The 16,766-nt window shown below is 33.9% G+C and overlaps 1 protein-coding gene across 2 annotated transcripts in view; it reads right to left on the bottom strand.

Moving 5' to 3' along the window:
* Nucleotides 1-1,203: 1,203 nt before the first annotated feature.
* The window catches only part of LOC144965789 (DNA topoisomerase 2-binding protein 1-A-like), a 42,863-nt gene continuing 27,300 nt past the window's right edge, over nt 1,204-16,766 (bottom strand). For both annotated transcript variants that reach the window (XM_078901505.1, XM_078901506.1), the window contains exons 27-45: nt 15,862-16,008; nt 15,413-15,496; nt 15,146-15,205; nt 14,362-14,600; nt 13,346-13,502; nt 12,628-12,707; nt 12,380-12,420; nt 11,872-11,958; nt 11,575-11,650; nt 10,554-10,659; nt 9,827-9,878; nt 9,109-9,251; nt 8,137-8,230; nt 7,699-7,805; nt 7,160-7,282; nt 6,448-6,569; nt 6,160-6,229; nt 5,618-5,751; nt 1,204-4,651 (exon numbers count right to left, since the gene is read on the bottom strand). In XM_078901505.1, coding sequence (XP_078757631.1) covers nt 4,570-4,651; nt 5,618-5,751; nt 6,160-6,229; nt 6,448-6,569; nt 7,160-7,282; nt 7,699-7,805; nt 8,137-8,230; nt 9,109-9,251; nt 9,827-9,878; nt 10,554-10,659; nt 11,575-11,650; nt 11,872-11,958; nt 12,380-12,420; nt 12,628-12,707; nt 13,346-13,502; nt 14,362-14,600; nt 15,146-15,205; nt 15,413-15,496; nt 15,862-16,008 — 2,004 coding nt within the window. In that variant the 3' untranslated portion in view covers nt 1,204-4,569. The remainder of the gene's footprint in view (nt 4,652-5,617; nt 5,752-6,159; nt 6,230-6,447; nt 6,570-7,159; nt 7,283-7,698; nt 7,806-8,136; nt 8,231-9,108; nt 9,252-9,826; nt 9,879-10,553; nt 10,660-11,574; nt 11,651-11,871; nt 11,959-12,379; nt 12,421-12,627; nt 12,708-13,345; nt 13,503-14,361; nt 14,601-15,145; nt 15,206-15,412; nt 15,497-15,861; nt 16,009-16,766) is intronic.

Here is a 16,766-nt window from a genome sequence, read left to right as displayed (position 1 = left end):
ACTAAATTTCAGCCCAACACATTATGTGAGTATTATACAGCCTACTCGCTGAATTCAAGCACGCCGAATTCCAGCATGCTCTGCAATATGACATGCTGGAACTGGGTGACCGAATGTATTGGTTACCTCCCCCATGAGCATCGGATTTCGGCACGCTCCTCGGATTGATTCTAGCACGCGTTTTGGCTTCTCCCGAGAGCGTGCTAGAGTCCGGCGAGTACTGTACCAAAATCAACATCCATTTGTTAACATGACAATACGTTTGATTATCTCTTGTCTGACGGATGAAAATAAATTCTAACTGATTCAGAGGGAAAGAGATGGGTTGGTCCGTAGTTTCTTTCGTGAACTCGTACCTAAACAAAATCTATCCACTTAACGTGCTCAAAGCGCTTTATGAGGGGTCCCTAGCAGAAAAGTCTGGTCCTGACGTTGTATCCTAACACACATTACCCCACTAGACTCAGGGGTGAATGATTACCTGGCTGTAGGCAGCGACGGATATTGTTAGTGGTTTTTTAAAATAAAAAGACGCCCATCAGGAGACTGGTACTGCATGAAATGGAAATATGGTCTATATGGCTTGCTGGGGATGGGGGGGGGGGGGGGGGAAATGCAACATTTTAATATTTATTTCAGTTTCATATTTCTGAAACGTTAAGACTACAAAGAACATCCTCCAGTTACTCTTACCAGCCCTGATTTTCTCCAAGCACTGACTCTAGAGTATCAAATAGAAAGGAGGGGGGATCGTAACAGAATGGGGGACGTATACTTTCAATAGAAAGGGGGGGGGGGGGGGGAGAGAGTTGCGTAATTTGAGCAAAGAAAGGGGGTAGGGGAGGGGGGAATTCAATTTGACCAATCCATAGATAGAGGGGGGGGGGGGGGGGGCGTTTTGGGCGAGCCGAGATGTGATGTATAAAATAGTTTTCTTTTTATCAAATATACTGCTAGTAAAATAACTGCGACAACATAGAGACTATCTCTTTTACCAGCACACATTACGTGAGCTGAAATGTAATAGAAGGGAAGTGGGGGTGGGGGGTGTTGCGAATATGCTTAGGCGGGTGCCCAAAAATTCTGATAAAAAATACATTGAGAGGGGGAGGGGGGTGTCTATTTGACACAGTAGAGTAGAGGACAAACGAAGATGAACACTATGCTTGCCTGATTTTAAAAAAAAATTACAAGGGCAAAAGATTGAATTGTCTCTTACTTACAATGTTTATTGTGGAATTTACAATTGTAACAAGAACAATAATATACAAAAAGTGGAGATAGATAATACACATCAAAGTATTCGTTGGTTCTTAAATCAAAATGAAAATAGTCCACTGCCTCAACATGATGTGGTGTCAATGTAAACCAGATGCCAAAAATTGAATTTGTCATTAAAATTAAAATAATGAATTTTTGGTTAGAATAAATGTAGATTAAGAAGAACATCTGTGTGGGATGTTATATCTGGAATGAAGAAACCGTAACTGGGAGCAAAATAATGACATTTTTGTCGATGAGTCTCTATTACGTAGAATAAACGTAGATTGGGATGTTACATCTGGAAAGAATACTACATGAGGGAGCAAAATAATGAACTTTTGGTTAAATAGATGAGTCTCTATTACCTGGTACGTAAAATAAATGCAGACTCAGAACATCTGTGAGGGAGGCAAAAAAATTTAAAAAATAAAAAACAGCATTTCTGATCATTTCTTATCTTAAATCAAATTTTTGACATCTAGCTTAGTTCACTTTGTCATAATATCATCAGTTTCAGGGATTTGTCCAAGTCTTCAAAAGTATGTATTAAATATAATACATCCGAAAGGTTAAGGAAACTATACAGGGTAAATGTGACACACACTTATTGAAGCAATACAAATCAAATAACGCTTCTACCTTAGTCTTTCTTTTTTCTTTTTTTTGGAAGGCAGAAGAAATACGCACAAAATGATGAGGAAAAAAATCACATTTAAATTACAAAGATGAGGCTGCACCAAAGGGTCGTTTTCATAACATTTGCCACAAAGAATACTCAATACCAAGTTATTTGGAAAAAAAAAAAAGGAATTTTTGTTTTCATTGATTTCTCTGGGTTGAATAATGAAAAACAAACCAAAAACTAGTGTCCTAGCACCAATAGAATAGCAGAAATGATTTCTCAAAGGTTCAGAAAAGTGTGGACAAAGTTGCTACTCTGTCCACAACTTGTCGACATTTAAAAAAATTATAACTACTATGATTTTGATGCTAGATTGTCACTTTTTTGGTTTATTTGTCATTATTTAACCCAGAAAAACTGAGGAAAACAATTTTTTTCCTTCTTTTTTCCAAATATCTTAGTATGGAGTATTTCTATGGTGAATGTTACGAAATAACCTTTAGCCACAGCCTTAGATACATCTTTGCGTTGCTTTCATTATTTAAACATGATTGTTTCTCATCTTGTTTTGCATGTTTTGCCTAACTCCAGAGAGGGCTAAAATGTGCTTTTATTTTCTATTGCTTTAAATTGGTGAGTCGCATTTGCTTTCTAGTCTATATCTTTTCTTTACCCTTTTACTTTTTCACTTAGGCACCTATAGTATTTAGTAACACATCACAAACAATAACATGTGTCGATACAACAACAATATCTCTTAATGTAGAGGAGTAATTCAACAAATTGGATGGAGGTTTACAAGCTTAACACAAAATACATACATAGTTTAAAAATTAGAAAATTTATAAAGTATTATAATATTTGTGAACTTTTAAAAATTCTATACAAAAGATGTATTTGTAGTGTTTTGTTTTCAGTTGTACAGCATTTGCAAGACCGCTTAAGTAACATAGACAACAAAGAAAAAAATAATAAGATAAATGACTTGATCACAGAGAGACTATAGATAGAATGAAGTTGACGTCACTCGGGTCTTTGTTATTGTTTTTTTGCTATCTATGAGTTTATGAGTAATTCTCACTAAACTGTATTAACCAGACTATAAACATTCAATGTTACACATAGTTATATTTCAAATGGCAATGTTGTGATTTTCTTAGCCAAGCGCATACTATCTATTGTGGATCCTAATGATTACTTAGGAGATCGAAAAAAACAGAAACAAAATGTTGGTAAAAAATTGAGCTTAATTGATTTTAAGCTAACAACAATACTTAACATGTGAGACTAGACATGAGGCTTGTAGTGTGTTGTTACACCTTTTTGTTTTATCATTCTAAACCCTGCAGGTCTTCAGCTGCATGCCATTCCACTGCACCACAAAGCCACAAAAACGAGATATGCACTACCGTTTTGTTATAGTACATTAAAAAAAAAAATGGAAAATGTATTTTGATTTGCTGTTGATTTAAAGATATATTGTTTCATTTCTAGTTCTTGTTCCAAATTCCCAAATTTTTACGGTTTTGTCTGGCTTTTAAGGGTCTCAAGTGCATGCAAGATTTTAAGGTTAAGTATTTCAGCAAAAGAGATAATAAGATGAGATAGTCAAAAGAATTTAGATCTTTAAAAAAATAAAGAAAAAAAAGAAGAAAAAAGAGCTTTTATATAGCGCAATATCCACTAAACGTGCTCAAAGCGCTTTACAAGGGGTCCCTGGTCAACAGCAACATTTAACATGTAGGACAGGACATGATGCCTGTTAGGCGATATTACAATTTTTCGGACAAAGACAACGCTGTTAACGGCCAGGTACTCATTTTACACCTGAGTACGGTGAGAGAATTTGAGTAAAGACCCTTTTCCAAGGACTCAACTATGCGCCGAGTGCGAGGCTCGAACCCAGGACCTTCCGATCCGAAAGCGAGTGTCATACCACTAGACCACATAGCCTAGCAAAATACTGCTCAAGAAAGCATGAGACAAGAAGACAAATTAGATAGCAGACACTGCTGTAAGATACAGATATGAAAAAAAAAAAGTGTGTATGAGTCAGTGTCAAACAAAGCAGAAAGAAACAAGCCTCAGATCCTCTGATTACCGGTAATCAGGGGGTCTAAAGTTTGATCACGGTTGTCTTACAACCAATCTTAAGACATTATAATGATAACATTGTTAAGCATATTTTCAGGTATATACAGGTTATTATAAATAATAACGGGTTTACAAGTGGAAATGAGTTTCTCACTCTTTCTCTCTGCCTCAGTCTCTATCTCTCTCTTTCTTTCTCCCTCTCTCTCCTCATGGCTATATTGAATTTCAGGACAAAAATTGGATATTTTTTTCCTCTGAGATTACATATTATTTCATTTTCACACACAAAAAAAATAAGCAGTTTCAGATCAATTTCCACAATGTAAGCCATGCCCTCCCCTAAACCCAACAAAAAGTCATGAACAAAAATTAGTATATAAAACCCTCAAAAAGAACGAAAGACAAATAATATTATTTTTGAAGATGTTATATTAATTTTTGTTCAATATCTTTTTTACAGTTACAGCTTTTTGAAGCTTAGTATTCACTCACATCCACAAAATGAAATAAGTAGGTCATAAAGAAAACACAAGAAAACAATTATTTTCATGTGAACAAAATATTAAAAAAAAAAAAAATTTGCGCTTGCTTCATGTTCTTGACATTTTTCGATTTCCTCCAATTTCCTCATCACTAGCTGCTCGTCTCTTGCGACTTGGCTGATTTGGCAAGCTGGAGATCACAGAATAACAAGATGTATTCATATTTTACAAATATTTTTGGTAGAATATACTACACAAGACATAAAATCTAGGCTAATTGGAAACTGAAAATATAACTAAAATATTTTCATTCAGGAAACTGCAAGGATGGTACATTGAGAAGGAAAAGAATTTTATTTTAGCTTTTAGGGGTTTTATAGCGCTTGCGACACATTAGGATCACTTTAGTGCTAGTCCAAAAGATATGAAAAGTGAAAAGTTAAGACAAAAGAAAACTAGTTAGAGATCAGAAGTAGATCCAAGAGTAAAATAATTTGATTGCTAGTCTGAAACCACCTAAAGTTTGACTATGCTACAGGAACTCCTCCAAAAAGGATATACTCAGATGATTACAAAAAAAACATTATTGTTAAATCTTAATGACATATCAATAGTGGAGAGGTGATTCACAAGAGAGAAATAAAAACTCTCTTGAAGATAAATCCGCTCAACTGTTTCCTTTTCAAAAAAGATTCCATGCAGTTGTTACCTCAAACACCTCACATGGCCCAAAGAGCATTGAACGAGTGATTGAGCCCTTGATTGATCATCACTCACAACTGAAAATAATGAAAGAAATGAAGATGCGGCTGTGTGGTCATGTGTTATAACACTTGTCTTTGGACCGGAAGGTCCAGGGTACAAGTCCCTTCTGAGCAGCCCATAGGTGAGTCCTTTAAAAGAGGCTCTTTACTCACATTCTCTCACCATACTCAGGTGTAAAATGAGTACCTGGCCATTATGAGGGTTGTCTCTGTCTGAAAATAAATGAAATATGGCCGAACAGGCATCGAGTCTTATACTACATGTCAAATGTTGCTGTTGGTCCCTTTTAAAACGCTTTATAAATGAATAGTGTATATTGAGTGATATAAATGCTCCAAAAAAATATTTTTTTTTGAAAAAGAGGAAAGAATGAGGTGACCATCTGACTTACCTGGCTCTAAGGGCCACAACCTCAGCAGGGCAAAAGTTACTGGGATCGGGCAAAGTGTCATCCGTCAAATAGGCAGCAATGTATTCAGCAGTCAGACAATACGTGCCAAGGTTTATCAGTTGGATCAAATCCTCCTACAACCATCGATATCAAACAGAAGAAATCATTTTTTGAAATCATTTTGAAAAAATGATTATAATGAGTAAGGAGGAAATGGAGAGAAAGGTGGCAGTGATAGGTATGAACATGTGGTCAAGTGCAAGACGGATCAAATTCATGAGGAGGGGGTGTGGAAGGGAGGAGAAAATTTTGATAATGAAAGAGAGAGAGAGAGGGGGGAGAGAGAGAGAGAGAGAGAGAGAGAGAGAGAGAGAGAGAGAGAGAGAGAGAGAGAGAGAGAGAGAAAGAGAGAGAGAGAGAGAGACAGAGAGAGACAGAGAGGGGATGGGTGGGAAGAAGGCAGGAACAGTTAGAGGAAAGAAGAAAGAAAGAAAGAAAGACAAAAAGAAAGAGTATAACCTTACAAAAACACAAAATCATACCTGAGGGATCTCAACTTTGACCAAATCCAGGAAAGCATGGGTGATATTAAGGTCATCAGGTAACGGAGTCCTGGGAATTAGAGATGAAAATAGTGTATTATCCAAACAGAACAGACCTATAGTTAATTGAGTTACATAGAGGTATACTATACATTAATGTCTAAATTCAGCTTTTCATTTGGCAATAATCTTCTATGAAAATTTCCACTAGCCTGGTTCATATCAGAGGATTTTGAACTCAATATTATATTCACAAAGTACACGATGATTTGAGAGCAGGTGTCATACCTTGTGGCCACAACATCGGCCCCACCGGCTTGCAGCAACCGTTTGAAGTTATCAGCCTTTTGCCTCCCAACACAGAGCATTACTTTCCAACCATCAAATGCTCCCTTGCAAGTGGGATTCGTCTGATCAAGGATGAGAGATTGATATGGTGATTGAATTGTCAATTAGGGGTGGGGGAGGGGGTGGTGATGATGATGGAGATTGATGACAATGATGACGATGAAGATGATATCAATAACTATAAAACTTGTTTTTAAAATGCCTCACGAGATCACAACAGAGAGTTTTTTTTCTCCAATTCTTAACCTCTTTTTTTTTTTGGCATTTGGTAATTAAAAAAACAATTGTATCAAACATACAAAATAATACATAACGTTAACGTTTATAATCTATTCAAAGTTAGCAAGAACTAATAAACTGTCTGGTAGACTAAAAACAATAATAATAATAATAATAATAATAATAATAATAATAATAATAATAATAATAATAATAATAGTGCACATTTGTAAAACACAGCTTTTCCCCGGTATATAAAACAGGCTCTGGACGCAATAACAAAGAGTTGGGTGATGTCAAACCTGTGACATAGAATGGGACGGAAATGTCAAAAGGCAACGGTGAGATCTGAGATTAAAAGCCTCGACTTCTTGGGGGGGGGGGGGGGGGGGGGGGGGGGGGGAATACAATAAACATGAAATAGGCAGGCTACCTTCCTCACTGAAGACACTTTTTTCCTCCACTTATGTGCAGCCAAGGCAAGATTGAAGGCCTGTGAGGTCATGTTTTGCATAATTGACATGGTGGCCTGGCTTCCCCATTCGTGCATTTCCTCCTGAGGAAGTTATTAAAAGCATCAACAATGAGTCAGTTTGTAGTATTCTATCAATCATATGATATCTTCTAGAAACAATTTAAAGACCATGGCATCAAAAATATTTTTTTTTATAAAACCACACAGGATCCAGATGGGCCTTTGATAAGTGCATCGATTATTTTCGGCTCCTTTCAACTTATTTCACATTTATAAGTCATTTATTATAATGATTGAGAAATTTTTAAAAAATTATGATGCTCCTCACAGCGCTCAAACGAATACCATTTTAAAACTTCTGTTCTCCCCTCCTCTGCCCCAAAATTAATTAATTAAACATTTCAGTAATTTTACAAATTAATGGCTACTAATCCCATGGACTATTATCAAATTCCAATTCAATAAAACATAATAAATTATATTTTTCATACACTTACCGAAACCAGTTTGCTTTCTCTTCTACACGCTTCCAGGTAGGATTTGTGTAATACCCACTTTCCTGCTGCCAGAGATGACAAGTATTTCTCATTCCTCACTGGCTGGGCTGTTTTTAAGGAAAAATAAATCAATTCGATTAAAATGTGTGCATTCAAATTAGTACTTAGATAATAGCTGTACTTAGCATTGATTTCTGTCACAGATTCTTATATATCTTCATCGCTGTACTCCAGTTCTTCTTTATCTGACCAGGTTCTCACACGACCAGTGTTGAGTTTTTGTTTGTAGTCATATTATAGTATTTCTTGTTCCTTCCATTATTTGTCAAGTCTATTTTTAAACGAATGATAAATTGATACTGACCATTACTTACTCATCCCAACCAGTAATAAATCATTAAAGTGTAAAGTTACAGGCTCAGCATGCCTCCTACATACCAACAACTAAGTGAGTACAGGCTGGATCAAAGTGTTGCTTTTCCAAAACCTTCCCACCCAATTCTTCCACCAAGGCTCCATATTCCACTCTTTCCTGAAATCAATAGAGAGAGAATGTAAGTCATCAGTCGCTTCTCTCCATGTGTCAAAAGATGAAATATAAAAACTTGTCAGGCTTATTTGAGACCATTAGCATTTACTCTTGGTGTTCGTCATAGTCTTTTCCTCCTTGATCAATATAAATATAATTTCTGTTTCATTCTTGTCTTATCACTAGATAGTCCTCAAGGTCATAGCAGTTCAATTTGAATTACTTCTCAGGTCTCTTATATAGTTGTCTTTTACCTTTGCCAATATTTTTAAAAATTAGTGTCAAGAATCAGCTTAACCCTCTCCATACCGACCATTCTCAGTATTTTTCCCAAAATGTCAAAATTGATTTTTTAGACTCAAACCTAAAGGAATGCTAACAAAAAAATTTTTATTTTGCAAAACAAGCTGTACAGAACAACATTACATTCTTATAAATTTAATAAAGATTTTACTTCAAATTTTGTGATGAACAAAAGAAATCTGACTAAATCAAAAATTCATAAATAAGTACACATCGATCATAACAAATGTGATGATTTTACTGTAGTTGGTAAAGAGAGGGTTAACAAGTTTAACATTGTTTTAAAAGTTAACAAATTCACAAGAGTTGGTGTGAGATATGAAATTTGAATCCTAAAAAGAATTTAGAATAAGGTCAATTTAAACTGAATCGACAGTGTATTTTGTAAAATCAAGCTAAAAGGCTTTTTTTCAGGTTTTACAAATCCATTAAAATTTTGCCATTAAAGTCTGATAACCAATTCAGTAAAACTGAATATGAAATATATTGTGTGAAAACAGTTGAAAATGCATCAGAAAAAAATATATTTTGAATTAAAATTAAATCAAATAAATTGAATGCCAAATACCAAAAGCTACCTCATCTTTAAGTCCTGAAAACAAAAACTTGGGTGGTTCTTTGACAACGTTGTCAGGCAAGCGTCCATCACTGGACTCATCACTGAGAAGTGTGACTGGTTGGGGTGAAAAAACATGTGTAGCAGGCTGAGGGACAGGAAACGCTGTGGAAACAAATACAGTGGCTATCACTATCAGTTGACCATTCGAAATATTAAATTTGAACATTTTGTCATAATTCTCTTTACCAAGGTAGGAAGCTAGGATTTCTTTTTTTTTTTTTTTTTGTTTCTTAAGGAGAAATAAATGGAAGCATTTTTGATCTCTTACTTTTTACTTTACGAGTATTCATATTTCACCCTAGACCTAAGGGTTATTTCACATTTGGCAAACTAAGTTAGTATACGCTTTTCTTTTTCCCAATCAGATTTTGAAAAACTAATGAGTGAATACAATTCAATTTATGCATTGGAAAATGAGCACCACCATTTCTTGCTATGTAATCCAGCTTTGCATGAGTCTACAGGCTGACTGACCAAAAATGATTTATGTACTTAGCAAATTAACACAGCCAAACCACCCCTTCATCTAAAAATAAATAAATAAATAAATAAATAAATAAATAAAAACAAATAAAGTATAATACTTTACTACTGACATGCTCTGCTAAAAATGCGCACTTTTCATGACAGTCAATCATAACAAAGGTTACAAAAATGAATAAACAAAAGCATTATACCTAAAGATGGTGCCTCTGGTGTTGGTGACCTTTCTGTTGTGGGTGCTTTGGGCTGGAAATATAAAGATACATGATTCAAATTTGCATATGTTATCTTTATATTGAAAGGACACTCAAACTGTTACAATACTGATGATGACGATGATGATGATGATGATAATGATGATGATGACGATGAAAACAATAACAATGGAAATGACAATAATGATCATCATGGTGATGGCACGTCTGGTAAAATCCAACGTGTACAGATGGAATGAAATTGACATCACTCAGCTCTTTGTTATTGTTTTAGCCAGCCGTTTTTATGAGTGGTTTTTACAAAATTGTATCAATCAGACTATAAACAGTCAAAGTTACACGCAGTTTTGTGTGTTGGTACTTTATATCCGGCTGGTGGAATGTTGTGAGTAAATTACCTAAGGGCATAGCATCAATTTATGCTTCATTTAATTTTGTTAAATTGTGCATACTACGAATTTCGTGAAATCTTCAATATTACATGAATATAAAAATTGAATGAATAAAAATCCTTTACTACATGTTGTACAACATCATGTTCACCTTATTTGACATAATGGAAATAATGAATCTTAAAAATCAAAGAAAAAGGAATTCAAATTATGAGCCAGAATTCTACACAGACAAAAATAAACCATTGAGTTGACACAGATTGAAAGAATCACGAAGGCTAAAAACTAACAATTAAGTGAAATATAATTCTTACCTGTTCAATGACAGATGGCAAATCTAAGCCTGCCATAAAGTCATCTGTATTTTGACTAGGATCACACACTCTCTCGAGACGATGGGCCAATTTCTCTTTCTCCAGTCTAAAATAGAAAAAAAAGCATTTACCTAATAGGATAATGACTTAGTTTACCAATTATTTTTTTTTAAAAACCCAAAAAACACATCAAATCTTTTAAATGAGATGCCAGATATTAACAATGACTCAATGGTTATAAAACTGTAAAATAGAATTCTTACAAATTTAAATAGGATAGTGCTAGAAACTAAAAAAAGAAATTAAGATCACAGGGACAGGATTTGAATTTAGAGCAAAGGTGTTACAATGACTGAAATGTTTACGAGCTGTACCTTTTTTTTTTCTCTCTCACGCTCTCTCTTTTTGTTTAAATGACAAAGTTTAAATCCCATTTTTTTTTCTAATTCTGTTTTCCAATCTTTTCTTTTCACACAGTCGAGTGCAACTTGCTTTTGAATTATATAATCAAACCTGCACTCCTTGTAATGGGAGTAATGAACAACATTTAATGTCTTTGAATTACAAAAAGTAAAGGTATGTAAGCTCATTATGCCAACAACAACAAAATGCTCTTGGTAATGATATTATAAAACATATATTTAGTTAATGTAATGCTTTGAAATTCTCAGTAAAAAGGCAGATACATAAAGAAGTCAAAAACATACAATAAAAAAGAGATAGGAGAACTTGCAACCTGCTTTTGAATTATATAATCAAACCTGCACTCCTTGTAATGGGAGTAATGAATAACATTTAATGTCTTTGAATTACAAAAAGTAAAGGTATGTAAGCTCATTATGCCAACAACAACAAAATGCTCTTGGTAATGATATTATAAAACATATATTTAGTTACTGTAATGCTTTGAAATTCTCAGTAAAAAGGCAGATACATAAAGAAGTCAAAAACATACAATAAAAAAGAGAGAGGAGAATGAAAAATGGGATTATCATGGGAGAACATTGCAAAGAATATTTACCTTTCAGTTGGATCATCCCAGGTTACCTGCAAGCTCTGAGATGGTTCAGGAAATTGATTGACATTTTTCTCCGGCTCTGATAAAAGAATGAAATAAATAGAATTGAAAACACAACACGATTTGTTAAGTTAAAGTAACTGAAAAAGATGATATATTTTTTTTAAATACCAAGAAAGGTGAAGTTAACATTGTATACACAATTATTTAGCAAAAAAAAAAAAATAAAATAAAAATAAAAGAACTTGATTGGAACTATATCTTTATTTGGGCAAAAGAAAACAACAATCTGTTTCTCACCCTTTGTGGACCAGGAAGATGGTGTCCCAGTTCTTGATCCGTTTTCAGGTGTCTTTACTCCAGATGTACTCAGTTGGCCACCGCTCACTGATAGATGCAACAAGAAAAAGTAGAAATTTCAAACAGTTTCAACAAGCTCTTGAAAGTTTACGGTTAAAACAGACAGGCAATAAAACATGTGTTGACGAGAATATTTAAGACTAGATTTTGAATCAGGCATAACTTTAATCATGAGTCCTTTGTAAATTTACCTATTTAAATATTTTATTCACATCTGTAGATAGCCAAAGTTCATGGTTTATAAAATAAATCAAATACATTAGGAACAACTTAAACAACATAAGAAAGCAAATTTTAACTGAAATGTTTCCACAGAAATAATTAAAAAATGTGTTTATTGCCTAATTCAAAATGAGAAGAATATATAAGAAAATATATATAAAACATTATTTCAGTGCCTAAAACTTCTTAACAGAACAAACAAAAATCTACAGCACTAAAAACTCACATTTGGCTAATCTGCCTTTCTTTTTCTTTGTCTTCTTAGATCTGAAATTAGAGCAAGGATAAAATGACAATAATTTTTAAATTCTCTTTGACAAAATTTGAAAAATGTATGGTCTTTGGAGAATTATGAGACAATGGTAAATATATTAAACAAAAAACATGCAGCAAAAAAAAACCCACAACAGCAAAAAACTATGAATTGAAAAAGCAAATGAAAATCTTGGACAGCCACTATACAATGACACTAACCTTGAAGCTTCTTCCAACACGGTTCCTAAAGTCTTCGCTAAAGCATCCTTCATCTCCTGACTCTTTGAATCCAGAGATTTCTAATAAAGGGAATATTTATATCAATATTATACAAATAACATCAATTAACCTCATACTTAAACATGGGTTGTTTTATCACATCTAACACAATATTTCAATCTTCGGTACAGATATATGTTTTTAGAATGAAATCAAATTAATAGGGATATTTAGTACCAAAGTGGGGGTCCCAATAGCTCAGTTGGTAGAGCACTCGCTTCACACACAAAGAGACCAAGATCGATCCCATTTGAAGATGAGAAAATTTTTTTCCCAACCTTTTTCTTGCCTCCCATGCCCACCCAGCAGTGATTGGGTAGCAGGATCTGCAAGAGCTAGTGGAAAGTACTTTTCAATAGACTAGCATCCTATCCAGAGGGTAGCAAGCAATTGCTTTTCTCCATTTCATGCTATACAAACCAGGATAAACTTAGATCCATGGGCCTAATGGCTCTGAAAGACTACTTTTATCTTAGCACCAAAGTATGACGTTTAGATTGACATTAAAATACTAGTTACTTTATATCTTTTGTATTAAATTGAGTTAAGCATTAATATTGACAGAGTACAGTTGTCTTGAAAGTTGTTATTTCAATAATTAACTAATAGCTCTAGTTTAACGATGTTCTATAACAAAACTACGAAAAGAGATGCTTACATTCCCTTGAGCTGAATTCTTGTCTTCATCGATTGGAATAATTTTTTCATTGTTCACGGAGGAAGTGCTTGTCTCATCCTCAGCTTTACTTTGGGGAATGTCATTAGCCTGTTTTACATGTGAAGCCTCTGATACCAGGTTGACATTTCTCTGTGGACTGTGTAATTTGTTGGAAAGAAGCATCACTGGTTAGCAAAACTTAATAAGACACATTTAGATGTGGCATTCCTAATATCATTTCTTTTCACTGGTACCATCAACATAGCAGTAAAAATGGTTTGCACCCAATAATTACTTTAGAGAGGAGTTACTGACCTTAAAAAAACAAATTGGTGGCAAAAATTGGGACTCTCTCTTGTCCTCAGCAAACTAGAAAATATGATCTCAAGTGAAGTTCTTGTAAATTAGGTATGGTCATATTGGAAGTTTAAAGGATCTTTAAAAATAATTTAACCAAAAGGAATTATCTGAATCACCGATATTTGAGGTGTACGCACACATGCTGTGTCGCAAATGTAATTTACAAACTACAAACTGAAATAAATCCTTTTACCCTCCCTAATATAGATAATTTGTACGAAAACTAAACATCAGTTGTGTCAGATTTTTTTTTTTTAAAAGCTCAGCCCACTGAAAGTGCTCAAAGCCCAAGTGAAAAGCAACATTGTTAATATGTAAGATGAGACATATCACATGTAAGGCGCTACGAAAATTCTTTTCAGCTAAGGAAAAACTGTTGCCCACTAGGTATTCATTTTACATTTGAATAAGGTGAAAAAATGTGAGTAAATAATCTTTTCCAAGGATGCAACTTTGCTCTATCCACTACAGTATTCAAACAGGGACCTGGTTGTCATACCACAATTCAACAAAGCAAAATAATCATTTATACAAATTTCCTAAGCCTATGATTGCAATTCAATAAGACTTGCACAAAAGCTTAAAACACTCAAGGATCCATTCTAATTGAACATAAGGACACATCTAAAATTTGGCCCAAGTCTAATAATACAAACCTGGCTTTCTCATTCTCCCCACTTGAAGTTGTCTCCGTTGACTCTTTCCTTGAGTCTGACGTTTTCGATAAAGATGCTGGTGTTTTTCTTGCTACTGCTTGTATGTCAAGCACAGGCATCTTTCTGGAAGGTGTTTTACCATTGACTGTCCTTGAAGGAGTGTCAACTGGTAAGGCTCTATTGCGAGTAGCTCTCAAACTTTTAGATGGGGTTTCCTTGGCTGATGCTCCCCCTATTGCCTGGAAGGGAGGGAAAACAAGATGAACTACAAAAAAATGTTACAAAAAATAAATCTTTAAGCAACTGAGCAGATTTCATTCTAATGCATTATTTCATAGACTAAAATGAAAAATGAATCTCTCTCAGAATTTCACAGTTTAGGTTCCTGTTTGCAGGGTCCTCACTATGTTAGGCCTCGAGTTAACAACTAAAGCCTACCTTGTGCTGATTCACCTATAGTAATTCCTGTTTTACATACAATTTGATTTTTTTATCACAAAATAAAATGAAAAGCACATTTTTTGAAGATATAATTTTTCTCATGAATATTGTTAATTTGTGATAAAATTTCCACCTTGTAAAAAATGTGCTTTTGTGTTATAATTAAAAAAAAAAAAATCACAGTGTCTGCAAACCAGCAAACGCTGTTCATTAGGAAATAGACAGATAACGTTGCTCTTTATTTTTTCCTTTTTATCATTTCATTTCATTTTGAAAAAATGTATTTATTATTTTTGTTTGTTTTTGTTATATCAAATGACTTTGCTCAGGGAATAAAACTTACCAATGGATTGTAATGATGTGGAAAAAGACTTTCATCCACTCGACACCCTTGTTCCTTGCACTGGAATGAAAAAAATATATTGATAAGAACGTTAGCTAGACAATCTAAATCAGTATAAATAAAAATAAGCCAAACCTTACAGATGTAAAGATTCCAACCTCAAGTACCAAAATAGAAATATTCAAAAATTTGATGATGTAAACATTCATATTCAACATGAAAATAGTTATGTTGTCGGTTAAATAATACTATGCCAAAGCAACTCACCATTGTCAGCCAATGTGGGGAAACAATTAATTTGCCATCACTTCTAGCTGTTCGGAATTCTTTGTTTGTGTCATTCACCCTGCCCTGAAATGAGGTAAATATAAAAAATATAATAAATATGTTCTACCCAAATTAAATCTGTAACAAAGAAGCAATAATCAAATACATTTCAAATCAAATTATGAAAGATAAGACAATTTCCAAGTACGATGGAAACATTTCAAAAGCATATCTATGTGATTTTATATAAATTCAAATATTCAACACCTTATAATTTTTATTTTTTTTCAATTTAGCAATCTTCAACATTAAATAAAATTTGCTCTAACATCACATAAAAAATGCTATGACATTTTTTCTCATATAATGACAAGTTCTTGAAATATATATTTACCATAAACAACAAGAAAATAACATTATTTTTCCCCCCGCTCTCTGCATCAACTTACTTGGAAGACAAAATGTGTAACCGAGTCGTTGTATTGCCAGGAGTAATCTCCTCCAAGATCCACCACTAGACTGTTGTAAGTTGCATGATTACGACCCAGCTTTTTGGCTACTGCAATGATCACTCCATGAAGGGGAGGTAGTTCAGGCTGAAAGTATGTAGATTAAGTTTGTGAATAAGAGAATGAGACATCACAATTTAATTTTTTAAAAGTCTGGTACCATACCTCTGCAGACTAAGCTGTTTGGGCCCCTGACAGCGCTGAGGAAGACAACGGTATTCCTTCACCAACGAAGAAGATGAATTTTTTAAAAAAGTTAGCTCAATTTATTATTTACCTATGGAAACAAAAATTCAAAAAGAAAACATTTCCATAAACACATACACACACCTACTAGATTTCTTTAGTAGATAGAAAAGAAACAGCAAAAATGTATATAAATAAATAAAAACTAAAAACAAAATAAAATCTTAATAAACAATGGGAATTTTTAAAAAGTTAACAATGCATGGGACACTTTTACTTTTAGGTTATATCACTAGTTTGGAAGATAAATTTTAAGAAAAAATGTAAGCATCTTCAATATGAGGCTGAGATAGAAGATCATTGGTTTTCCTGGTTTGAATACTGCAAATAATCAAGAAGCTGAACACTTTAAGCAAAAACTAAAGCAGCAATGTCAAAATTATGTGTTGCTCATTTTTGGCAAACAAAGCCATTTTAATTCATCATGGGGAAAAAAAGTGGAAAACTGCAACCCTGAATAAATTTTGCCTTAGCTTCACATACAGCATGCAATACCATTTTGGTCTCGTATAATAATTTGAAAAATTCTATAAACATCAAATGGGGTAACTTAGCCTCAAGGGGAAATGTTGCCTCTATGGATTTGGACAAATTGGAAT

Source organism: Berghia stephanieae, chromosome 2 (genome assembly GCF_034508935.2).
Source record: "Berghia stephanieae isolate SIO BIC M18660-M18661 chromosome 2, UCSD_Bste_1.3, whole genome shotgun sequence".
Classification (NCBI taxonomy): Eukaryota; Metazoa; Mollusca; class Gastropoda; order Nudibranchia; family Aeolidiidae; genus Berghia; species Berghia stephanieae.
Note: the sequence above shows the minus strand (reverse complement) of the source record. Positions and strands in the feature narration are given on the sequence as shown.